The sequence below is a fragment of the Rhinoderma darwinii genome, chromosome 11 (assembly GCF_050947455.1).
Source record: "Rhinoderma darwinii isolate aRhiDar2 chromosome 11, aRhiDar2.hap1, whole genome shotgun sequence".
NCBI lineage: Eukaryota > Metazoa > Chordata > Amphibia > Anura > Rhinodermatidae > Rhinoderma > Rhinoderma darwinii.
Window position 1 is genome coordinate 30,771,745 of NC_134697.1, and position 27,550 is coordinate 30,799,294.

The 27,550-nt window shown below is 41.8% G+C and overlaps 1 protein-coding gene across 1 annotated transcript in view; it reads left to right on the forward strand.

Moving 5' to 3' along the window:
* The first annotated feature begins 15,880 nt into the window (after positions 1–15,880).
* The window catches only part of MARCHF5 (membrane associated ring-CH-type finger 5), a 64,465-nt gene continuing 52,795 nt past the window's right edge, over positions 15,881–27,550 (forward strand). Inside the window, exon 1 of the mRNA XM_075840988.1 lies at positions 15,881–16,139. Coding sequence (XP_075697103.1) covers positions 16,096–16,139 — 44 coding nt within the window. The 5' untranslated portion in view covers positions 15,881–16,095. The remainder of the gene's footprint in view (positions 16,140–27,550) is intronic.

The window sequence follows — 27,550 nt, forward strand, 5'->3', positions numbered from 1 at the left end:
GTACACTCCTGGTTTGACCCGGCTTGTTCACTACTCTCCTGCTCTGCGTTTAGCACCTCGTACTCTCCTGGTTTGACTCGGCTCGTTTACTAATCTTGTTGCTCACAGTGTTGCCGTGGGCAACTGCCCCGTTTCCCTTTGTTCTGTGTTTCCTTGTCTGGTTGTCTGTCGTGCACTTACTGAGTGTAGGGACCGTCGCCCAGTTGTACCCCGTCGCCTAGGGCGGGTTGTTGCAAGTAGGCAGGGACTGAGTGGCGGGTAGATTAGGGCTCACTTGTCTGTTTCCCTATCCCTGTCATTACAGTGTGCCTAATTTTTTAAACTCCTGGAAAACTCGTTTTTAAGCAATAAAAGTAAAACAGTGCAAATACAAGACATACAACAGGCATAGAAGAGAAACAGTCTGTCCAATTCGCAATGACAAAGAGAAGAGTGAGATTCAAGGTGACATAAAATGTAATGACAGTATATATCAGACCTACCTATAAGGCACATGTATTGACATTTCCAACAATATATATCGAAGCACACCCATCCTGACATTAAAGGGCTATTTCCATGTCAGGCTACATTCAGACGCAGCGTTTTTCCTACATTGCATGTCCGTGTGCGTTGCGTATTGGCATCAGTGCACTTCTTTTTTAAAATTTATTTCTCTGCTTTTCTATGTCACTCATGCGTGAAACACGGACAGCACACGGATGATGTCCATGTGCTGTCCGTGGTTTACACGCACCCATAGACTTTAATGATCGACTAGGTGCGCAAAAACGCACCAATATAGGACATGCAGTGAGTTTCACGTAATGGACACTCGCTGCATGAATACTCACATGTGTGAACAGCCCCATTGAAATGAATGGGTACGTGTGCTGTGAGTTACTTGAACGCACAGCACACGGACGAGTATTACGCTCGTCTGAATGAGCCCTTAGACATATATGGAATATCCACAGGATTGGGATCCGCACCTATTCCCAGAACACAAACCAGTGTCTGCCTCACCAAGTAGGATAAGGTAGGGGACCCACATTCTGGGGATAGGTGCTGGTCCCAGAGGTGGGACTCGCAAAAATCAGACATTTATGGCATAACCTGTGGATTTAATGGGAGTAAAGTCAACCAAACTCGAGAACGACAGAGGGCTAGATATAGACAAGAAAAAGAGGAGCGGTGGTGAAAGATAGAAAGTATATATGTACATATATTTGACACCACTTCCAGGCCTGCACATTGACCCACGTCCTGTGCAGGTGGATTTATAAGCCCTCTTGCACATGACCGAGTGCCACTCGGGACGTTTTTCACGGCATCAGCGTGGCACCCGATAGATTTCACTGACTCACTCACTTCAGTGGGTGAATCAGGTCCGTGAAAACAGACCGACTCTCCGATCCGTGTAAAAATAGAACATGTCCTATCTTTCTACCGATCACATACGGGTCTCTGGGGCGTCACACACGGTCGTGTGCACGAACCTTTAGGAGATCAAATAAACAGATACTAAAAGGCAGGGGTTTCCCTAAGGACAGGGTCACACCCAGTTTTGATGTCGTTTTTGGTTCAGTTTTTGGCTCAGTTTTTTTAGTCAAAGCCAGAAGTGGATCCAAATAGAAGGAAAGGTATAAACTAAAAAACTGTTGTATCTCATTTATTTGATGCCAACTACTATGTTTGGCACAAAAAAACTGCGCCAATAACGGCATCAAAACTGTGTGTGTGACACCGGCCTAAAGAATATTCAGGACTCCCACACCATAAGGCCGCGAGACGAGACGCCTCCTGCACAGAAGTGCTGTGTTTTTGCACCATGATATCTCCACTGTTCACCATTTTGTAAACAATAAATACATGACAAATTCCAGTTTCACAAATTATAAAATTGAACAAAATAATATGATTCTCATGAGATTGCCTTAAAATATAAACCAAGTTACCATACAATTATTGCTTCCTCTGATAGTGATTGTTTGGAGGTATTTTCTTTGGTGATATAAAGCTTATAAAGCCCTTTGTCCTCCATGCTGCTTAGGAGGGTTGATTTGATAAATGTCACAGCTGATCAACGTGTTCTAAAGTGTTTGCTTAAAAGTAAAGATAACAAGACCTCCTTGTACTTGGGTTCAGTCAATACACGGGAACAATGCACAATAGAGGAGGTGTATTACAGCCATGTAATGTACCTTTGTTCCACTTTTACAATAGAGTTGGTATTTACTACTTCGGCTGCCCTCTTTAGGGCTCATTCAGACGAGCGTGTAACTCATCCGTGTGACGGCCGTTAAAACAACAGCCGTCACGGGGCCGTTCACACGACCGTTGTTTCAAGGGAGCGAGTGAAGTGTCCGTGGAAAAATAGGGCATGTCCTATTTTCTCGGACGTGAAAAATGTTGGTTTTTCACATCAGAGGTTGCACATGCTCGTCTGAGTGTAGCCTTAGACTTTAGCGGCATTTATTACTCGTCAAACCACCCCACCATTAATGTGCTTTGGAGGGAGGAGAGGTAAGTGTCTGCCTGACACTTCTAGCCAGTTTCATTGAAGGGGAGGACTGACAAAAAATATCTGCACTGTCCCAAGAAAATACAGTTGGCCGGGTCTACTAGGGCCTATATCTTGTGTAACGTTCTATATTTGACTTATAGCCTAGATGCCGGTCCCTGGCTAACGTCAGTCTGTACTTGGGTGGCAGCTTCAGAGCGGTGATACAAAGTTGCACAATGAAGAAGCGTAGATGAATCGGACATTGAGTAGATGTGGAACCTTGTGAGAGCTGGAGATGCACTTTTGCACAGAAAATGTCTGACAACAGGTTGGCGCTGGCTAAACTTAGGATCGGAGTCGAAGGAACCTTCCCGCTCTCCACCCTTAAACCCCGCAAGGAGGTGTCGACTTTGCCAGGTGAATTACTGTGTTGCGGTCTTCAGTATAGTCCCAAATAGACTGTCAAGCAGCACGTAGAAGGCTTGGTTTTGGTTGTGGTCAAATGGATCCAAGTCAATCACAGTAAGTCGACTACACTATTGATTCCGTCAAAACGACGGAACCCTTGCACAATGGAGACAAACGGAAACCATTGGCACCGGATCCATCACCATTGAAATCAATGGTAATGGGAACGGAAACCTATGATTTCCGTTTGAGTCTGTTAGGGCTCCGTTCCGACGGAAAGCTCAGACGTAACATCGGAATGGAGTCCTAGCGCAGATGTGAACGAAACCTAAGTGGAGGTCTATGAACCGGTTGATGATTGTCATAATGTCTGCCTTTATTTAAATGTAAATGGGAGGCGGTTTTCATGCGGATTTTGGCACTGAAATCCGGTAATGTGTGAATGGGGCCTTATGATTATTTCTAGGCAAAATGAGCATTTCTCCCGTGGTCTCCACCACCACCAATTCACCATAGGTATCTGGCTCAGCACGTCCTTGTATGGCCATTCTCATGTCAGTTATTAAATTGTAATAAATCAGACTTCATATACAGTGAAGGAAATAAGTATTTGATCCCTTGCTGATTTTGTAAGTTTGCCCACTGTCAAAGACATGAACAGTCTAGAATTTTTAGGCTAGGTTAATTTTACCAGTGAGAGATAGATTATATAAAAAAATAAAAAAATAAAAAAAATCACATTGTCAAAATTCTATATATTTATTTGTATTGTGCACAGAGAAATAAGTATTTGATCCCTTTGGCAAACCAGACTTAATACTTGGTGGCAAAACCCTTGTTGGCAAGCACAGCAGTCAGACGTTTTTTGTAGTTGATGATGAGGTTTGCACACATGTTAGATGGAATTTTGGCCCACTCCTCTTTGCAGATCATCTGTAAATCATTAAGATTTCGAGGCTGTCGCTTGGCAACTCAGATATTCAGCTCCCTCCATAAGTTTTCAATGGGATTAAGGTCTGGAGACTGGCTAGGCCACTCCATGACCTTAATGTGCTTCTTTTTGAGCCACTCCTTTGTTGCCTTGGCTGTATGTTTCGGGTCATTGTCGTGCTGGAAGACCCAGCCACGAGCCATTTTTAATGTCCTGGTGGAGGGAAGGAGGTTGTCACTCAGGATTTGACGGTACATGGCTCCATCCATTCTCCCATTGATGCGGTGAAGTAGTCCTGTGCCCTTAGCAGAGAAATACCCCCAAAACATAATGTTTCCACCTCCATGCTTGACAGTGGGGACGGTGTTCTTTGGGTCATAGGCAGCATTTCTCTTCCTCCAAACATGGCAAGTTGAGTTAATGCCAAAGAGCTCAATTTTAGTCTCATCTGACCACAGCACCTTCTCCCAATCACTCTCAGAATCATCCAGATGTTCATTTGCAAACTTCAGACGGGCCTGTACATGTGCCTTCTTGAGCAGGGGGACCTTGCGGGCACTGCAGGATTTTAATCCATTACGGCGTAATGTGTTACCAATGGTTTTCTTGGTGACTGTGGTCCCAGCTGCCTTGAGATCATTAACAAGTTCCCCCCATGTAATTTTCGGCTGAGCTCTCACCTTCCTCAGGATCAAGGATACCCCACGAGGTGAGATTTTGCATGGAGCCCCAGATCGGTGTCGATTGACAGTCATTTTGTATGTCTTCCATTTTCTTACTATTTCACCAACAGTTGTCTCCTTCTCACCCAGCGTCTTACTTATTGTTTTGTAGCCCATTCCAGCCTTGTGCAGGTCTATGATCTTGTCACTGACATCCTTAGAAAGCTCTTTGGTCTTGCCCATGTTGTAGAGGTTAGAGTCAGACTGATTAATTGAGTCTGTGGAGAGGAGTCTTTTATACAGGTGACCATGTAAGACAGCTGTCTTTAATGCAGGCACCAAGTTGATTTGGAGCGTGTAACTGGTCTGGAGGAGGCTGAACTCTTAATGGTTGGTAGGGGATCAAATACTTATTTCTCTGTGCACAATGCAAATAAATATATATCATTTTGACAATGTGATTTTCTGTTTGTTTTTTTTTTATATATAATCTATCTCTCACTGGTAAAATTAACCTAGCCTAAAAATTCTAGACTGTTCATGTCTTTGACAGTGGGCAAACTTACAAAATCAGCAAGGGATCAAATACTTATTTCCTCCACTGTAATTCATATTTGACATTTGTATAAATTCTATACACCTTGAACATATCTTGTGGTGCCTTGAAAACTATTTTCTGCAAGTCACTGTAGAAAAAGCACAAGTAACAGGTCATGTTTAAAGAGGCTCTGTCACCACATTATAAGTGTCCTGTCTTCTATATAAGGAGATCGGCGCTATAATGTAGGTGACAGTAATGCTTTTCATTTCGAAAAACTATCTATTTTAAACCACTTTATGAGCGATTTTTAGCTTTATGCTAATGAGTTTCTTAATGCCCAAGTGGGCGTGTTTTTACGTTAGACCAAGTGGGCGTTGTACAGAGGAAACTCATTAGCATAAAGCTAAAAATCGCTCATAAAGTGGTTTAAAATAGATCGTTTTTCAAAATAAAAAGCATTACTGTCGCCTACATTACAGCGCCAATCTCCTTATATAGGAGATAGGGCACTTATAATGTGGTGACAGAGTCTCTTTAAGTACAAATGTCTCACTCACTCCACCAGTGCACTCAGGAGGAAACGGGACCGACCTCTGCATTGTATTGTTAATCATTTCCTAATTATAGGAAAACCCAGAGGATACGGCTTACCTTGGAACATGTTGGGGCTTGTTTCTTCACACTTAATCACTTATAGATATTCTTCTACCAAGATTTTAGATACTATTTATAGTAGGAAGAAAATGGTAAGGAGACCTATCGGGACCTCTGCTTTCCTACCTTTGAACAGGAATACAGAATAGAAAGTTGTTTGTTAGATGACCCACAGATCCCAGACGATGGGCTCCTAGAAAAATGGGGGGCACTCTGAATAATCAACTGTATTTTTATGTGTATGTCCAATTCAAAAATTCTTATAATTATTCAATAAACACAAGACACTTCTTATATCCTAAGTGGGCGACGTTGCTTGAGCACTTTTTCGTATCAAAAAAAAAATTCCTTCATTGATTGTCTGCCTATATGTCAAATGAAACTCAATGAAGGACAATCGTTTGTAATAAGCAATAATAATGTGCACTGTGGTGTGAGGGCCCAACAGCAAAATGAACATAAAAGCCGTACTCTTCACCCACACCATCTGCACCCTCAGCAGCTGGGGTCTCCCATAGTATTCACATTACTGTAGAAGATCTTGACCATGAAAAGGTTGGTTGGGGAAGTTTGGCTCCAGAACCCAAAGCAGCAGACTAGCTTGCCAGCAGGGGCAGGCTAGGAGTGACCTGGACGCCTGGACAATAATGGTCATGGGCTCTTTGACAACCTCCATAGTTATATGATACTTAAGACAGGTCAACACATTGACTCTGAGCGGCATTTATTTCATTTTTTATATTTTTCCCAAAAATTTTATGGCTAAGGGGCCCTTCTGGCCATGGGCCCATGGGCATAACCCCACTGCTGGAATTGTCAGTTCACTCCTGTTTACTTTTATGGTAGAACCAGGGCTGGCGTCAGCACCACATAACTTCTATATAGGGGCATAAACAGGCCCTAAAGTCTATATGGGGGCACAAAGTGAAATTTTCTACCATTTTACTGCCACCGTGAGTTCCCCCGCAAAGGGGCCAACTAAGTCTGTGTCGCCCAGTGGCCGACATAAACCTGGAGCCGGCCCTGGGTAGAACCACCACTAATAATGTAGGTTATTTGAGAAGAGAGCATTCTACACCTCTGCACAGTGGCATTCTGGAGGACAATTCATGGCTGATGGGTTGACGTGGGTTTGTTGAAAACTGGGACACGTATAAAACACACTGATCTAGATATAAGCAATAATTGCCGATTGTATACGATAAACTGTATAATATAAAATATGGGACCTTGCTGAGACACATAGTGCATAGACGTCGCTCTGCTGACTCAATAACTGCAGAGCTCCAAACCTCCTCTGGCACTATCATCCACCCAAAAACTGTTAGGCGGGAGCTTCATGTCATGGGTTTCCATGGTCGAGCAGCTGTATGCCAGCCTTACATCACCAAGCACAATGCCAAGCGTCGGATGGAGTGGTATAAAGCACGCCGCCACTGGACTCTGGAGCAGTGGAAATGTGTTCTGTGGAGTGATGAATCACGCTTCTCTGTCTGGCAGTTTGATGGACAAGTCTGGGTTTGGAAAATGCCAGGAGAATGTATAAAGTTTGGTGGAGGAGGGATAATGCTATGGGGTTGTTATTCAGGGGTTGGCCTATGCTCCTTAGTCCCAGTGAAGGGAAATCTTAAAGGGAATGTGTCGCTAGAAATTTTTTTTTTTTCAGTTAAACAATTAGTATTTGAGTGATTACACATTGTTTTAATTTTTTCACAGGTCAGGAAATATTATAAATTAGATTCTGATTTATAACATTTCCATGTGCTGGTCACTAGAGGGAGCAGTTCCCAAAATTGCAGCATGGTCACTGTGGTAAAGTAACCTCATTGATTTATGCCGCAAATTTGGGGTGGACACACTCTCTCTAGTGTCCTCACACAATCCCCCCTCCCTTATTCTGGCTAGTGCCAGGAGAAGGAGGGGTTTGAATCTTCCAACCTCCTACACTGTGTGCCGCCATTTTCTGAGCGACTGCACAGTGTAGGAGGATTAGATACAGGGCTCAGCAGACAGTATCACACGAACATACATGAACATAATACATACATCACATACACGAACATAAATTACCTGCTCCTGCCGCCGCCACCTCCGCTAGTCTACGCTCCTTGCGCCTTTGCTTCGTTGAAAATATGGCCGGAAGCCGTGGCCGGAAGTCGTCATCTTACTGTTCGGCAGCGGCTTCTGGTCCAAATGGAAATGGCGCCGGATTTCGCTCTACGAACGAGCTTCGTTTTGGTCTGTGTGGGAGCGGCGCATGTGCCGTTCCCACACAGACGGCGTACGCTTCTGTGAATGGAATGGCTCCCATTCGCATACTCTATGGGGTTGTATGTGCTGTATTCCATGTCTGTATGTGTTGTTAATTGACACATACAGAGATGAAAAAAAAAATGGCAGCCCCCATAGAGAAGTAAAAGTAAGAATACAGTAAAAAGTTTAAAGTCACAACACTAATAAATTAAATTTTTGTTTATATTTTATTAAAAGCAATATAATTAAAAAAAATAATAATAATTCATGACACCTTCCCTTTAATGCTTCAGCATACCAAGACATTTTAGACAATTGTTAGCTTCCAACTTTGTGGGAATAGTTTGGGGTTCGGCCTTTTCTGTTCCCGCATTACTGTGCCCCAGTGCACAAAGCAAGGTCCATAAAGACACTGTTAGGTGAGTTTGGTGTGGAAGAACTTGACTGGCCGCACATAGACTAATCTCAATCCCATTCATCAACCTTTATGGTTATTAGAACGGAGACTGTGAGCCAGGCCCTTTCGTCCAACATAAATGTCTGACCTCACAAATGCGCTTCTGGATGAATGGGCAAAAATTCCCACAGAAACATTCCAAAATCTTGTAGAAAGTATTCCCAGAAGAGTGGAAGCTGTTTTAGCTGCAAAGGATGGACCAACTCCATATTAATGCCTATGGATTTAGAAAGATGTCATAAAAGCTCCTGTAGGTGGAATGTGTAGGTATCCCAATACTTTTGTCAGTAGTATAGTGTATATGAGCTGAAAATTAGGTTATACTGTATGATATTTTGGAGAAATAGGTGAACTGAGCACATTAGCTTAGTACTCCGCTTTATTATTATTCATTACATTTAAAAAAAAAAAATAGCTGTATTAGATTAGAATAGGATTTTATTTGTACTATCACATAGAAATTGACATAAGCTGAAAAGTAGACTGTAAGAATTGAAGCAGCTTAGCTCCAGATTTCCTGGTATAAAATTAGACAAAAAAGGGATAAAAAAAAACAGCTTCTGTGGAACGGCTCCTAGGTTACAGTCTATGTGAATCATATTATTTCTTTGTTCTCTCAGCAATACTCTCTGAAAAATCCGGTGACATTGCAGCTGCTAGGATAGTGCGCAAAGGCAGGCGGCCAGCTCGCACAATGAAAATCTACATAGTGGCCAGCTGCAGAGAGGTAGGAACAAAAATAACTGCGCCCATATCATTTCCTGGGGAGGAAATAAGTACCAGCTGATCCATAGAGCAAAGGTTCATGCTCCAGATAAAATATGGGCTAGTAAAAAGCACGCCCTGCGAACGTCAGAGACAAAACAGGAGATTGTAATCATGTACTGCTCATATTTTTTCTAGGTAATGTCTCGTAGTATGAGCCAATCTTATCCTTTCAGTCTATGCTCACACGCTTAACAAGGACGGCTGAAAATACGGAGCTGTTTTCAAAGGAAAACAGCCTCTGATTTTCAGCTGTTTTTTAAGCAACTTGCGTTTTTGCTACGTTTTTCACCCCGTTTTTGGATCTGTTTTTCTATTGAGTCAATGAAAAACGGCTCCAAAAACGGCTCAAGAAGTGACATGCACTTCTTTTTACGAGGCGTTTTCTTATGTGGTTGTTTTTTAAAAAAAACGCCCCGTGGGAACGGAACAATGTTTTTTTCATTGAAATCAATGGGCAGATGTTTGTAGGCGTTCAGCTCCCGCATTGTTAGCCGTTTTTCGGGGCGTTTTATGGCCCAACAAAATGCCTGAAAATAGCACGTGTGAACATACCCTTACAAGAGAAAATAATGCATGGCACACATTAACCCCCATTTTTTTTTAATGTTTCCCTTTAGGACCTAGGTATCTTTGCCCAGTAGGTCTGTTATTCTGTCCATCTATTTATACTCGTGGACACAATGAAAAGATCTTTGTTTAGCGTTGTGAAAGCAGCAAAAAGCAATTCAATCTATATTTACCCCCTGGACAAACACATAAATGATCATATCACTCAAACCTGCACAATGCATTTGGTCAATTATTCCCGCCACTCCATCTGTATTGTACTGGATTAAAGTTAAATTCTGCTCATAGCGCCATTTCTATGTACTATGGGCATTGCTCTCACAACGCTCCTTGGTAGCAAGGATCATCATACTGATGGAAATGATCATCAAGTCCTCGTTGCACCACTGAACATACGTTGTTACATGTAACCGGCTTAGAATCACCTTAGGCCATTTTATCATTATTGAAATCATTGGTCTGCCTGTGTAATTCTCAGACAGCCTTGGTCTACCAAAGCAAGGGATTATATATAGCTAATAGTTGACTTTGCTTTGGCTAATCCTAAACAAGCTCGACCAGCTGACTAGTGTCGTGCACGAGCCGGGTGAATGTTTAAGCACGTAATAGGTGCTTACCGGCCATTAGGTGTTTTTTAATCAATAAAACATTGTGACCCCTGATGAAGCACCCTGCTAACTAAGGGGTAGCTGAAACGCGTAGGGACACATTTCTAGTGTCATGGATTGACCAGGTGTTTATAATATAAATCAATTGGGGGAGATATCTTCAGGCATCTTGTGGTTACATAGACAATTGAGCACCCATCTGGTCGCCGTGCTTACGCCTTTAATAGTTCTTTGGCTATCTAGCCTAACTTTAGTTTTTGATTTCTATAATAAAATTCAAATCTTAATCGTTCATATAGGCAGTGATATCTATATTGATTATAAGTGAACGTACATCTCTAAACAAGAAAACCCTTCATTTAACTCAGAATTCCCTAATAAAGTATTTGAAAATTGGTTTTCAAAACGAGACAATCCGTCATACATTTACGGCACTGGTGCTATGTGCTTAGTGGCAATTGCCTTAAAAGTATGGTGTGGGGATGTACGGGCACAGAAGCTGTGCCTGCACCATCCGGAGCGGATTGTCAGCTGTATATTACAGCTGACACTCTGCTGCAATGGCATCACATACCAAAATAAATACCAATCTCAGACCAGACCCCCTAAACTAATACTGACCCTAGACCAGACCCCCCCTAAACCCTAGGTCGGCAAACCTTCAATCACAATCGGCAGGTCAATCACCGATGGGTTCTGAGTATATTGGGCATCGGTAGCAAGCACCACTTTCAACTTTATCTGCGTCCTCTGGAAGTGGATTCAAATTCATAAGTGTGGCAGAGCTCTGGCTCTGTGCTCCACCATTCACCCTCATAGACCACAGCCCACTTTAGGCCTGCGAGTACTTAGTATTTTTTTTTTTAGAACATAGGTTTAGGTACTCTGCTTGGGGGAACTATTACTTTTGGGGACATTATGTGGAACACATGGTGGCACTATTAATGTTTGGGGCACTATGGGGCACCTCTGCTTTGGCACAATTATTTTAGGGGCACTATATGGGCAATATTAATATTTGTGACACTATGGGAGCATTATGCTTGGCACTGTATTTTAGGGGACACTGTTGTCACTATTACTGTTGGAGGCACTCTTTTTGGCACAATGGGGGCACTATGGTTGACAAAATTACTTTGGGGGATACAATGTGGGGGAACGCTTCTAGGCACTATGAGGGTACTCTCATTAATACAATTATTTTGTGGATACTATTACTGTTTGATGGCAATATCTGCTGAGCACAATTATTTTTGGTTGGAATTGTGTGGTACTATTGATGGCACAGGCGTCCTAAATACAGACGTCAGACCAAAAGGCAAAAACAGACCCCCCTAAATAAATACAGATACCAGACACCCGAAATAAATGCAGAATCCTTAAAAAAAAAAAATACCAGAGAACCAGACTGCAGATGCTCACCTCTCCCTGTTCCTGCAGTTTGTAATCCTCTTGAGCGCCGCAGACAATGTAGCATCAGGGAATTGTTCGTGGTGGTGCCCAGGAGTGAAGAGAACTGCAGGAATGAGTAGAGGTGAGTAGAGGTGAGTATATGGAGAGGGTGCGGGACACCTGGGACATCTGCCTGCTCTCCTGGGAATCCAGGAGGTCTCCCTTTCTTCTGGCAATTGTATGATATTTGGGAATATAAACAGCAAAAACTGGATAATTTTGGAATTGCTCCAGTTAGCTATGATATTGATCAAGGACAAGTGCAAGGACACCCTGCGGAATTGTAGGACTGTAATGTTCACTGTAATGTGGTCTGTATAAATTCAGTATTGTATGATACAGTGAAGGAAATAAGTATTTGATCCCTTGCTGATTTTGTAAGTTTGCCCACTGTCAAAGACATGAACAGTCTAGAATTTTTAGGCTAGGTTAATTTTACCAGTGAGAGATAGATTATATAAAAAAAAATAAAAAAAATCACATAGTCAAAATTATATATATTTATTTGCATTGTGCACAGAGAAATAAGTATTTGATCCCTTTGGCAAACAAGACTTAATACTTGGTGGCAAAACCCTTGTTGGCAAGCACAGCAGTCAGACGTTTTTTGAAGTTAATGATGAGGTTTGCACACATGTTAGATGGAATTTTGGCCCACTCCTCTTTGCAGATCATCTGTAAATCATTAAGATTTCGAGGCTGTCGCTTGGCAACTCGGATCTTCAGCTCCCTCCATAAGTTTTCGATGGGATTAAGGTCTGGAGACTGGCTAGGCCACTCCATGACCTTAATGTGCTTCTTTTTGAGCCACTCCTTTGTTGCCTTGGCTGTATGTTTCGGGTCATTGTCGTGCTGGAAGACCCAGCCATGAGCCATTTTTAATGTCCTGGTGGAGGGAAGGAGGTTGTAACTCAGGATTTGATGGTACATGGCTCCATCCATTCTCCCATTGATGCGGTGAAGTAGTCCTGTGCCCTTAGCAGAGAAACACCCCCAAAACATAATGTTTCCACCTCCATGCTTGACTGTGGGGACGGTGTTCTTTGGGTCATAGGCAGCATTTCTCTTCCTCCAAACACGGCGAGTTGAGTTAATGCCAAAGAGCTCAATTTTAGTCTCATCTGACCACAGCACCTTCTCCCAATCACTCTCAGAATCATCCAGATGTTCATTTGCAAACTTCAGATGGGCCTGTACATGTGCCTTCGTGAGCAGGGGGACCTTGCGGGCACTGCAGGATTTTAATCCATTACGGCGTAATGTGTTACCAATGGTTTTCTTGGTGACTGTGGTCCCAGCTGCCTTGAGATCATTAACAAGTTCCCCCCGTGTAGTTTTCGGCTGAGCTCTCACCTTCCTCAGGATCAATGATACCCCACGAGGTGAGATTTTGCATGGAGCCCCAGATCGATGTCGATTGACAGTCATTTTATATGTCTTCCATTTTCTTACTATTGCACCAACAGTTGTCTCCTTCTCACCCAGCGTCTTACTTATGGTTTTGTACCCATTCCAGCCTTGTGCAGGTCTATGATCTTGTCCCTGACATCCTTAGAAAGCTCTTTGGTCTTGCCCATGTTGTAGAGGTTAGAGTCAGACTGATGAATTGAGTCTGTGGACAGGAGTCTTTTATACAGGTGACCATGTAAGACAGCTGTCTTTAATGCAGGCACCAAGTTGATTTCGAGCGTGTAACTGGTCTGGAGGAGGCTGAACTCTTAATGGTTGGTAGGGGATCAAATACTTATTTCTCTGTGCACAATGCAAATAAATATATATAATTTTGACTATGTGATTTTCTTTTTTTTTTTTTTTATATAATCTATCTCTCACTGGTAAAATTAACCTAGCCTAAAAATTCTAGACTGTTCATGACTTTGACAGTGGGCAAACTTACAAAATCAGCAAGGGATCAAATACTTATTTCCTCCACTGTATGTATGTATGTATGTATATTGCACCATATCCACCCCATCTAGACACACTAAAAGGCTAGTTCACACGTAGACTAAACACTGTAGAGTTTCAGTCAGAATTTTCTGTGCAGAAACTCTACAGCGTTTTCGCATTATAAATTGACATACTGCGGATTGAAAATACATAAAACAAGTCAAATTCTGCACGTCTTTTGTGTTTTTTTTCTGTAGCATGTGGATGCGATTCGTTCAAATCTGATCCACTTTTATTATACACGTTGCAGAATTTCTGCAAGGAAAATCGGGATGGAAATTCCGCAGTGTTTATGATACGTGTGCATCTATCCAAACAGTGCTACAAGAGGGGATTGTTGTCTGATATACAGCATCTGATGGAGCAAGCTGTGATTTGTCTTTTATGTGGACTCGCCCTCAGGGTATGTTCACACGCTTAGCAAAAAACGTCTGAAAATACGGAGATGTTTTCAATCGAAAACAGCGCCTGATTTTCAGATGTTTTTGGAACAACTCGCGTTTTTAGCGGCATATTTTACAGCTGTTATTGGAGCTGTTTTTCAATGGAGTCAATGAAAAACGGCTCCAAAAACGTCCCAAGAAGTGTCCTGCACTTCTTTTTCGCGGGCGTCTTTTTACGCGCCGTATTTTGACAGCGACGTGTAAAATTAAGCCTCGTGGGAACAGAACACCGTAAATCCCATTGCAAGCAATGGGCAGATGTTTGTAGGCATAATGGTGCCGTTTTTTCCAGGCGTAATTCGAGGCATAAACGGCCCAAATTACGTCTGAAACCACTGCGTGTGAACATACCCTAAGACTGCATTACTATCCTATTCAAGATACACATCACAGGGATAATGGGTATAGTTGTATGAATGAGGTCTTAAGGGGGTTTTTCACTGGCGATTATCGGGCAGACGAACGTTCATCGAACGCTCGTTGCCAATAATTGCCCTGTGTAAACAGGGGAACGATCAGAAGATGAACGAGCAAACACTCAATCATCTGCTGATTGTATAGTTTTAAAAAAGTGAAATATTATCGTTGTCGGCAGCAACATGTGTAAACAGGGAGAAGCGCTGCCGACATGATAATAACGTACGGGGAGGAACGATCAGAGTGACGACTGCTCGTCCCCATCCACAGCTCCGTGTGACAGGAGCAAACGAGCGATAATTAACGATGTCTTGCTGATCGGCGCTCGCTGCACCGGCTGATTATTGGCCGGTGTAAAAGGGCCTTTAGGCTTCCATCTTGAATACATTCTTTGATGGGTGCTTTTAGCCGAATAGCTTAAAGGTACTTTTACACAGCCCGACGTGGGCCATGTAAACAAGCGCGATCAGCGAGACAGCTCGTTGATCGGCGCTCGTTTTCTGTTTTCACAAAGAGCTAGTATGGGGACGAGACCTTGTTACTACGATCGCTCGTCCCCATACATTATTATCATGTCAGGAGTAAATCTCCGTTTATACAGGGAGATGTGCTGCCGACAACGATATTTTTGGCATTTAAAACGATAAACCGAGCGTCTGTGAACACTCGTTTTCCCAGCAAATTGGCCGGTGTAAAAGAGCCTTTAAAATATATTATGGATTTACTATTTAAAGGAAAAATGTACTTTTATACAATTCTCTTAATTACTAATTTGAATGTGAATGCCGTGGACATCAATGTGTAAATTTATACACTGCACCAAAGACGCAGCAGTATGTAGAAATGAATTTTATTACACAATGGTGCAGGGATATATTTCGTATATATCTCTATTGTACCCCTTTATATGGAGCATCACTTGCATTACTAAGTCCCTTTGTATAGATCAGTGGTCGGCAACCTGTGGCTCTCCAGCTGTTGTGAAATTACAACAGCAGCCACAGTCATGGCATGCTGGGAATTGTAGTTTCACAACAGCTGGAGTACAACAGGTTGCAGATCACTTATGTATATAAAGGGCAAACAGCCATCGAGATAAAGTTCTCAGTATATCAGTGATGTGCAAGTTATGTCTCTCCACTTGTTGTGAAACTTCAACTCCCATCTGGAGATCCACAGGATGCAGATCACGTTAGTCCACCACATCTAAAGATGCTAGGACCCCTCCAGCTGTTGCCTAAGCAACGCCTCCCACTTGGTCCCCTGACTTCCGGCTCACGTCGCTAGCGTATGACGTAGTACGCAGGGACGGCGGATCACATGACGGTACAGGAGCGACGACTCTGGTGACCTCACGACAACAAGGACCGGCCTCCGTTATACTGGGCGGAGGAGGAGTGGCGGAATCGCTTTATCACACAGGGGAACTGTGAATGGACTGTTGAGGGCCGGACCGTCCGTCACTGGGGAGAAAGGAGCTGAGAAGAGCGGAGGACGTCATGTCGGAACCGAACAGTGTATCCCTGCAGCAGATCCTGGACAGGTGAATGGCACGGGCTGCAGGGGCCGCGGCGTCTAGTCGCACAGACCTGACATATGGAGGGGCCCCTTTAAATGTCATCCAGTCCTCAGCGTTACTGTATATGTGGTTGTGTATAGACCTACAGCTGGATTATGTGTAACTTTGTACCTGAAAAATGATATATCTGTTTAGGGAGAATTTGCACCTATAATCCTCCGTCAGTGATGGGAAATAATGGTTGACAACCAGTAATTCTACCACAAGGGTTATCACTCAGCTTTTCTAGAGCTCTGCATGGTAAATCTTGTTATAAAGTGATGAGCTTTGTTATTCCATCATTATGCCATTCAGGTGTTGTGGAAAGCTGGGTGACAACTCCATGGCAGCTGAAATGGTATATTTCCCACATTTCTGGCATATCTATATAATTTGTCATATGAGTAAAAAGCTTGCAGCACTCCAGCAAGGTCCAGTAAAAAAAATCTGTCCTTTTTTTTTGCCCACGTTTAAAGCCAAGCGACGTGTCCATTCCGTGGTGAAACTAAAACGTTGCTTGGCTTTAAACGTGGGCAAAAAAAACCCTACATATCTTCTACTAAACCTCGCTGGAGTGCTGCGGCCTTTTTTCTCATGGTATTTTGAGCTCTAGCTGCTTTGCACCCACCACTTTATTACATCAATGCTGTTTCTATTGAATATTTTTGGTACTATATAATATGTCATATATCTTACTCCAATTCTGAAAGAATATGCGTAGGGAGGGGATGTCTATAAGGGCATGTTCACATCACCGTTCTCTTTCCGTTCCGGGGTTCCGTCTGAGGTTTCGGTCGGGTGAACCCCGCAACGGAAAGTGAAATCACAGCTTCCGTTTCAGTCACCATTGATATCAATGGTGACGGAAACATCGCTAATGGTTTCCGTTCGTCACGATTCCGTCAGGTTTCCGTTTTTTTTTACGGAATCGATAGCGCAGGCTATGGAATGCCGGAATGGTGACGAACGGAAACCATTAGCGATGTTTCCGTCACCATTGATATCAATGGTGACTGAAACGGAAGCTGTGATTTCACTTTCCGTTGCGGGGTTCACCTGACCGAAACCTCAGACGGAACCCCGGAACGGAAAGCCAATGGTGATGTGAACATGCCCTAAGGCAGTCCGGCGATCATCTTACGGCCACCTGTGTCTGGCAATACTTGATATTACCAGGGGTAGTTTCATACAGTCTTACATTTGTAGTATTCATGGTGCCCATTCAGATAAATGGCCAACCTTGTAACACATGGCAGGGCAAAGCCCGCCAGAGTGGGGGCCACAGATACTTATCCGGTGTCTGCTGTGTCCAATGGAGGAGGGTCTTGTACAGGGAGGTCTGATTCACGTTTTATTTTTAGAAAAACTCCTACTGTACATGCTGAACGTGTCTATAGGGCTCCATTAGCCAGACGGCGATCAAGAGTGTCCTTTTGACCACCGTCGGGCTTGTATGTTTTGCTATACACTTCTTTTTTTTTTTAAGAGGCTCTGTCACCACATTATAAGTGGCCTATCTTCTACATAATGTGATCGGCGCTATTATGTAGATTACAACAGTGTTTTTCATTTAGAAAAACAATCAATCTTGACAGAGTTATGACCTATTTTAGCTTTATGCTAATTACTTTCTTAATGCCCAACTGGGCGTTTTTTAGCTTTTGACCAAGTGGGCGTTGTGGAGAGAAGTGTATGACGCTGACCAATCAGCGTCATACACTTCTCTCCATCCATGTACTCAGCACATAGTGATCTTGCTAGATCACGCTCTGCTGTCACTTACTCACACATTAACGTTACTGAAGTGTCTTGAGAGTGAATAGACGTCGCTTCCAGCCAGGACGGGATGTCTACTCACAATCCCGACACTTCGGTAACGTTTGGGTGGGAGTTAAAGACAGCAAGCGTGATCATGCTGTAAATGACAGCTTACAGCGTGATCTCGCAAGATTACGCTTTCTGTCCCACACAAACGTTACCGAAGTGTCATGATTGTCACGCTGTTTCATGATTGTGAATAGACATCCCGTCCTGGCTGGAGGTGATGTCTATTCACTCTCAAGACACTTCAGTAACGTTAATGTGTGTGTATGTGTAATATAGGGCACTTATAATGTGGTGACAGAGCCTCTTTAAGGATATTGTGCGGTAATTAACATGGGAAGCCATTGTGACGGATGACACTATGGCGTCTGACAAAGGTGTATATATAGAAAGTGACGTCAGGAACTCCTCCAGGAGAGGAATCCCCGGCCAGAGCCTCGGCAACACTTTGACCGGGAACTCCGAGATTTTAAAGCTGCTAACATCACTGTACATATATGGACAGTGACGTCAGGGGCTTCCCTGGGCACAGCTCTTCAAGTAGTTGTAGTAAGGAAAGGAGGATACCTCCAGCTCACCAGTGGTTGCGTCTCCGGACACCTCGCACGGATCCCCGCTACGGCCAGCGGTCGGTAAATCAGGAAAAAGAAAGAAAAAATCCAGCGCTGTGTTTGATTAAAAAGGAGAACTTTTCCCAAGTTTATTGTAGAAAATAGTTAAAAATTGCATGGAGACGCAGTCTCAAGGTATATATGTTAGCGGGCTAGATGGCCTTGGCCTACGCGTTTCGAGCAAGCGTGTTGCTCTTAATCATGGCAAAAAGAATATGAGTGCCCCCAATGCTGTGTCTACTTAATATACAAAGCGATCTGCCGTTCAAGAGTCAGCATAGGTTGAAATTGATTGATACTTAATTCCGCAGGTGGAAACTTTAACCCGTGTGTTGAATATGGGAGGAGTGCCTTTTCGTTACTTTGTGTAACACGATGAATTGGCTCTGAGTATCACTTGTTAAATTTGTACAAAACTAAAGCACTGTAAGGGTATGTGCACACACACTAATTACGTCCGTAATCGACGGACGTATTTCGGCCGCAAGTCCCGGACCGAACACAGTGCAGGGAGCCGGGCTCCTAGCATCATAGTTATGTACGATGCTAGGAGTCCCTGCCTCGCTGCAGGACAACTTTCCCATACTGAAAACATGATTACAGTACAGGACAGTTGTCTTGCAGCGAGGCAGGGACTCCTAGAATCGTACATAAGTATGATGCTAGGAGCCCGGCTCCCTGCACTGTGTTCGGTCCGGGACTTGCGGCCGAAATACGTCCGTCAATTACGGACGTAATTAGTGTGTGTGCACATACCCTTATACTGCTTTTATTTATCGGATCGTACTTGTCAAACCTTGGATCTTTTGTTACTAAAAAAAATTATACGAGTCAAAGTTACGGATTGAAATAGTCAGCGGACAGAAAATGTAGACTGAGCATAAAGGGGGCAAACATAAATTAAACATTCCAAATATACAACTAACAAATTAAGGATAAAAACAAATACAGATGTGAAAAGACATTTACAGATCGTAATCTGATAATCTAGTTCCTATTGTATCTGAAGCACACAGAGGTATAAACAAATACAACAAAGAATCTGCATGGATATGATATATAAACAGAACATTATGATGGCAAATGTCATTAAATTGAAATAAAAATAATAAGGGAAGAAAGAAATTTCCCTACCACTATGACCAATTAGACTTAAAGTTTGGGAATTCAACATGTATGCGTGTGTGTAAAGTATAGGAATCCTATTCCTCTCATGGGTATATGTGTATTGTATTTAAGAAATCAAACATACATGGTTTCGTATAAATGAAAATATCATATTAATGTATTTTATTCCATATATTTGTAGACTAAGTCGTGAAAGTATGTTCTTAGTATCTTACTGGAACATGGTTTGAATGTAGGTATATATAATTCACAGAGTTCCTCATATTTTCGTTTTTGTTATTTTTTAAGAATTTATATTTGGTATGAAAACTGAACTAGTGTTCGAATACCTAGGGATATAACCTGCCACACTGGTCCGTGCACGAACTCCCATCGCCTCCGCAAGCCTTCTACATATATGACAGAGCACAAGCTGGACAGTAAGCTTGCATCATCAAAGCTACTTGAGGACACAGCCCCGCCTTAACCAACACGAGAAGCGGTCCGACAAACGCCCCATATGAACGGTGAGTACAGTTCCACTCTACATTTTTAGATCATTTTCGATTTTATAAAATTATAATGAAACTAGATATTATAGGTATTTTCGAAAATATAGAGCGTATATATACAAAAATTCTTCAAGTACAAGGTTCGCAATATCAGGATACATATATGTTCTAGATGTATATAGGCGGATACCTCAAATCCTCCGGTTATATTGAACAGTTATTACTGGAATGTTCTGAAAAATATACGAGATAACCGATAAATTCGTTATGTCCCATAATCCTGGGATTATTCCCCTAATTTTCTGGGAATTAATTTATTTATCTTTTTAAACAATAATTCAAAGTTCTTAAATCTGTATCCTCATCCTAACTGCCAAAATTGTATGCATGTGGTGAGTGTGATCTATACAAATTTGTGACCATTTCTAATGTACTCGATATCCAAACAAAATTGTGTGGAATATCGATTGATATATCTTATGTAACTAATGGTTGTTGTCTAATTGGTCAGGTATAAATCTCTGTGATATTATTTGTCTTGATATCTAAAACCCCAAGAATTTAGAGACATTTCGGGGACTCTTGGAATTGTATATACTTTATTGATAAGGTGACATGTTTGAAACTATGTAGAGTTTATTGACCAAGTGACATGTTTAATAATGAAACATGAGCTCTTTTTTAAGATTCAAGCCTACAGGGAAACGTGTCTGTAAATTGTATATCCAGAAAGCCTCCCTGGTCAGAAGAAGATGTTTGAGGTCCCCTCCCCTTGTTGTACCCCTGATTTTCTCTATTGCATATGTACTGAAAGAGTCTATATTTCTATTGTGACAAGATATAAAATGTCTGGCAGCGTTAGATATGTTGGTTATATTGGGATTTCTTATATAATCTAGATGTTCTAGTATGCGTATTTTGAATTTCCTTGTTGTACATCCCACGTATTTTAATTTGCATATGGTGCATTCAATAATATAAACCACGTTCGTACTGTTGCAGTTGATCTATGATTTAACTTGAAACTTAGTATCCTCTTTGGAATTAGAAAAATGTTTAATGGTTTTAGATATATTGCATGTTTTGCAAGGGTGTGTTCCACATTTAAAAAAAGCCCTTGTGTGTTAACCAAGTGGGTTTAGTGTCACTACATGTCAGAAGTGACGGGGACAGTTTGTTACCTAGGGTGGTTGCCCTGCGGGATACCACTCTACACCCATTTTGCAGAACTTGTTCTAATTTGGAATCTTCAAACAGGAGAGGAATATATTTTAACACTGTTTTTTTGATTAAATTGAATTGGTTGCTATATTCCAGTACCAGAGTCGGCATGTTAGAATTTATTCCGACCAACTTGGTAACTTCCGTCTTTTTGTCAGTCTCCAACAGGGAATCTCTTGTCTTGGTGCCCACTATTTTTTTGGCTCTATCTAATATCCAGTATTTGTAACCTCTGGCTTGTAATTTGTGACACGTCTCAGATTCCTCTCTAGCATAACCCATCTCTGTGCTACAATTCCTTTTTGCACGTGTTAATTCACCTACTGGTATTGCCGTGATGGTATGTTTTGGATGGCAACTAGCTGCATGCAGGATGGTATTCCCTGAGATGGGTTTATGGAAGATTTCTGAATCGATGTGGGAGCCTACAGTAGATATAAATTTTATATCAAGAAAATTGATGGTATTTTGATTGAACAAGTGGGTGAATCTTAAATTGAGATCGTTATCATTTAAGAATTCCAGAAATTTAGGAATGGCAGATACATCTCCCTCCCAAATTAACAGAAGGTCATCGATGTATCTGCCATACCAGTGGATTTTGTCCGCATGCATATTGATGGGGGGAAAAGAGATAGGACTCTTCCCACCATGCCATGACTAAGTTTGCCAGAGATGGAGAAAATTTAGCTCCCATAGACACCCCTCGTTGTTGTAAGTAAAAGGTACCTGCAAAGTTGAAATAATTGTGTGTCATTAGGAAATAAGTTGTTTCTATCAAAAAGTTTTGTAGTGTTTCGTCAAACGAACTATATTTGTGAAGGTGATGAGTAAGAGCTGTAATGGCAACTGGATGGGGGATGCTGGTATATAAAGACACCACATCACATGTTAGCCATGTGTGGTTATGTTTCCAGACTTTACTGTGGAAGATGGATAGAACATCCTTAGTGTCCCTTAAATGACCCGGTACCCTAGATACAAATGGCTGTAAGAAGGAATCCAGCCATTCGGATGTTTTCTCAGTAAGAGAACCTATACCTGAGACTATGGGTCTCATAGGAGGGGGATTAACACCCTTGTGTGTCTTGGGTAAGGCATGGAGTACACACCCTTGCAAAACATGCAATATATCTAAAACCATTAAACATTTTTCTAATTCCAAAGAGGATACTAAGTTTCAAGTTAAATCATATATCAACTGCAACAGTACGAACGTGGTTTATATCATTGAATGCACCATATGCAAATTAAAATACGTGGGATGTACAACAAGGAAATTCAAAATACGCATACTAGAACATCTAGGTTATATAAGAAATCCCAATATAACCAACATATCTAACGCTGCCAGACATTTTATATCTTGTCACAATAGAAATATAGACTCTTTCAGTACATATGCAATAGAGAAAATCAGGGGTACAACAAGGGGAGGGGACCTCAAACATCTTCTTCTGACCAGGGAGGCTTTCTGGATATACAATTTACAGACACGTTTCCCTGTAGGCTTGAATCTTAAAAAAGAGCTCATGTTTCATTATTAAACATGTCACTTGGTCAATAAACTCTACATAGTTTCAAACATGTCACCTTATCAATAAAGTATATACAATTCCAAGAGTCCCCGAAATGTCTCTAAATTCTTGGGGTTTTAGATATCAAGACAAATAATATCACAGAGATTTATACCTGACCAATTAGACAACAACCATTAGTTACATAAGATATATCAATCGAGATTCCACACAATTTTGTTTGGATATCGAGTACATTAGAAATGGTCACAAATTTGTATAGATCACACTCACCACATGCATACAATTTTGGCAGTTAGGATGAGGATACAGATTTAAGAACTTTGAATTATTGTTTAAAAAGATAAATAAATTAATTCCCAGAAAATTAGGGGAATAATCCCAGGATTATGGGACATAACGAATTTATCGGTTATCTCGTATATTTTTCAGAACATTCCAGTAATAACTGTTCAATATAACCGGAGGATTTGAGGTATCCGCCTATATACATCTAGAACATATATTTATCCTGATATTGCGAACCTTGTACTTGAAGAATTTTTGTATATATACGCTCTATATTTTCGAAAATACCTATAATATCTAGTTTCATTATAATTTTATAAAATCGAAAATGATATAAAAATGTAGAGTGGAACTGTACTCACCGTTCATATGGGGCGTTTGTCGGACCGCTTCTCGTGTTGGTTAAGGCGGGGCTGTGTCCTCAAGTAGCTTTGATGATGCAAGCTTACTGTCCAGCTTGTGCTCTGTCATATATGTAGAAGGCTTGCGGAGGCGATGGGAGTTCGTGCACGGACCAGTGTGGCAGGTTATATCCCTAGGTATTCGAACACTAGTTCAGTTTTCATACCAAATATAAATTCTTAAAAAATAACAATAACGAAAATATGAGGAACTCTGTGAATTATATATACCTACATTCAAACCATGTTCCAGTAAGATACTAAGAACATACTTTCACGACTTACAGTCTACAAATATATGGAATAAAATACATTAATATGATATTTTCATTTATACGAAACCATGTATGTTTGATTTCTTAAATACAATACACATATACCCATGAGAGGAATAGGATTCCTATACTTTACACACACGCATACATGTTGAATTCCCAAACTTTAAGTCTAATTGGTCATAGTGGTAGGGAAATTTCTTTCTTCCCTTATTATTTTTATTTCAATTTAATGACATTTGCCATCATAATGTTCTGTTTATATATCATATCCATGCAGATTCTTTGTTGTATTTGTTTATACCTCTGTGTGCTTCAGATACAATAGGAACTAGATTATCAGATTACGATCTGTAAATGTCTTTTCACATCTGTATTTGTTTTTATCCTTAATTTGTTAGTTGTATATTTGGAATGTTTAATTTATGTTTGCCCCCTTTATGCTCAGTCTACATTTTCTGTCCGCTGACTATTTCAATCCGTAACTTTTGACTCGTATAATTTTTTTTAGTAACAAAAGATCCAAGGTTTGACAAGTACGATCCGATAAATAAAAGCAGTATAACAGTGCTTTAGTTTTGTACAAATTTAACAAGTGATACTCAGAGCCAATTCATCGTGTTACACAAAGTAACGAAAAGGCACTCCTCCCATATTCAACACACGGGTTAAAGTTTCCACCTGCGGAATTAAGTATCAATCAATTTCAACCTATGCTGACTCTTGAACGGCAGATCGCTTTGTATATTAAGTAGACACAGCATTGGGGGCACTCATATTCTTTTTGCCATGATTAAGAGCAACACGCTTGCTCGAAACGCGTAGGCCAAGGCCATCTAGCCCGCTAACATATATACCTTGAGACTGCGTCTCCATGCAATTTTTAACTATTTTCTACAATAAACTTGGGAAAAGTTCTCCTTTTTAATTAAACACAGCGCTGGATTTTTTTCTTTCTTTTTCCTCTTCAAGTAGTTCTCTGCCTGGAGAATATGGTCGACATATCCCACTGTACGCCTATACAGTGGGATACCTCGCTATGTTCTATCAAAGAGATTGAAGGAAATGAATGCGATGTGAACCTACCTGAAGTCTTGTGCTAGGAGAAGAGGACAGCCTAGTACAACCTTTACTAACCCTTGTCTCCTGCACAACAGTGCACCCGGGTGTAATCTAACTGTAGTATGTGTTAGCAGTACCGTCGCTGCAAATCCAGATGGAGCCCAAATCCTTACCAAATCATGCAGATTTGGGTGCAGATTTGGGTGCAGATTTGCATGCAAAAAAAAAAAAACTATGTGTACTCCTCTTCCCAAATGCAGTGCTTTCGGCAGGATCAGGCTGTCCGTGACGGGGAACTGAGTGAAGAAGCTGGTTGTTGCATTCAAACGGTTTCTAGGGAACCCAATGATGTCACTGGGATTCCCTGTGCAGAGGGGACTTGGATGCAGAAAATACATGATCTGCTACTTCTCTGCATGTCTGTATACAGATCACTGATAACGGTCATCAAATGGGCTTTTACTATTATGACTGTTATCAGTGATCTTTATATAGGGACAGCAGAGAACACACAGCTGGACCTACGCTGATCACAGTTTATGGTGTATCTAGTTGATATGCTGTTGAAGTCCTACCCTTACCCTGTTTATCGTGAGCGCTCGGGAGATGTGTTTTCCTCCCTGCCGGGTGCTAGAATGGAAGTGCTGGTTTGGTGTTTTTTCCACTGCATTTAAAAAAATCGCATTCACATTTTGCAATTTAACCCCTTCCCGACATTTGCCGTACATGTACGTCATGGAAAGTACTGACTTCCCGCATCTTGCCGTACATGTACGCCAAATGTTTGGGACCGGCTCAGAAGCTGAGCCGGTGCCATCATCACCGGATCTCAGCTGTATCTTACAGCTGACATCCGGCTGTAACGGCGGGGACCGAAATTAGCTTCGATCCCCGCCATTAACCCCTTAAGTGCAGCGCTCAAACGCGATCGCTGCACTTAAGGTGTTTGCAGCACATCGGAACCCCAGTAATGAAATTGCCGGGGTTCCGGTGGCTGCAATGGCAACCGGAGGCCTAATACTGGCCTCCCGGTCTGCCTAGCACCGAAGCCGGTCAAGATCCGCCCGGCGGCGGAGCCTGATCGGCTTCCGTAGCTGCCGGCAAGATGGCGCCGGGTCAGGAGCTGATCCGGCGTCATCAGCGGTGGAAGTCAGCTGTACTGTACAGCTGACATCCACCTGTAACGGCAGGAACCGGAGCTAGCTCCGATCCCTGCCATTAACCCCTTCGATGCAGCAATCGAAAGCGATTGCTGCATCGTAGCGGTTACTAGCAGATCGCCAGCCCTGACAGGCAATCGGGACTGGCGACTGCTGTTATGGCAACAGGAGACACAATGGTCTCCTGCTCTGCCATTACGGAAGCCGATTTAGGCCCCGCCGGGAGGCGAAGCCTAATCGGCTTGCTGTCAGTGAATGACTGACAGATCTAATACATTGCACTACATAGGTAGTGCAATGTATTAGAAAAAAAAAAATCTGACCGTTGGAACTTCAAGTCCCCTAGTGGGACTTGAGAAAAAGTGTAAAAAAAGTATAAAAAAGTGTAAAAAAAAGTGCACAAAATAAAAGTTTGAAAACAGTAAAAGTTTCAAGTAATCAAATAAAACACAATCCCCCTTTTACTCTTATCAAGTCCTTTATTATTGAAAAATAATAATAAACCATATGTATTTGGTATCGCCACGACCGTAACGACCGGAGGTATCAAAATATTATATTATTTATTGCACGCGGTGAACAGCGTAAAAAAAACCGTAAAAAACGTTACCAGAGTTTCTGTTTTTTGGTCACTTTGCCCTACAAATATTAGAATAAAAAGTGATCAAAAAGTCGCACGTATCCAAAAATGGTACCTATAAAAACTATAGCTCGTCCCGCAAAAAACAAGCCCTCATACACCTCCGTCGACAAAAAAATTAAAAAGTTATGGTTCTCACAACTTGACGACAGAAAAAATACATTCTTTTTACAAAAGTAATTTTATTGTGCAAAAAGTTGTAAAACATGAAAAAGTTCTATAAATTAGGTATCGCCGGAATCGTACCGTCCCGCAGAATAAAGTTAACATGTAATTTATAACGCATGGTGAACGCTGTATAAAAAAAAACCGAAAAAAGCTGTGCCAGAATTGCGTTTTTTTGTTTACCTGGCATCCCAAAAAATAGGATAAAAGGTGATCAAAAAGTCACATGTACCTCAAAATGGTACCAATAATAACTACAGCTCGTCCCGCAACAAACCAGCCCTCATACCGCTACGTCTATGAAAAAATAAAATTAGTTATGGCTCCAATAAGTCAGGAAATAAAAAAATATGCAGTTGTGCCCGAGGGGAACATTTCTTCTGTTTGAAGAGGCGATTTTTCAAGGACCTAAAATTTGGGAACCAGGAAGGGGAGGGCCCAAACATATCCGCTGGAAGCGACGGTGCCCGTATTATACCAGGACAACACTTTCCCAGCAAAATTCCCCAAACTACAAAGGTGCGGAGTGTGGACCAAAAGGGGGATAAGAAATGACACCATTTATCAGTGCGACACCGGCCTGTGCGGAAAG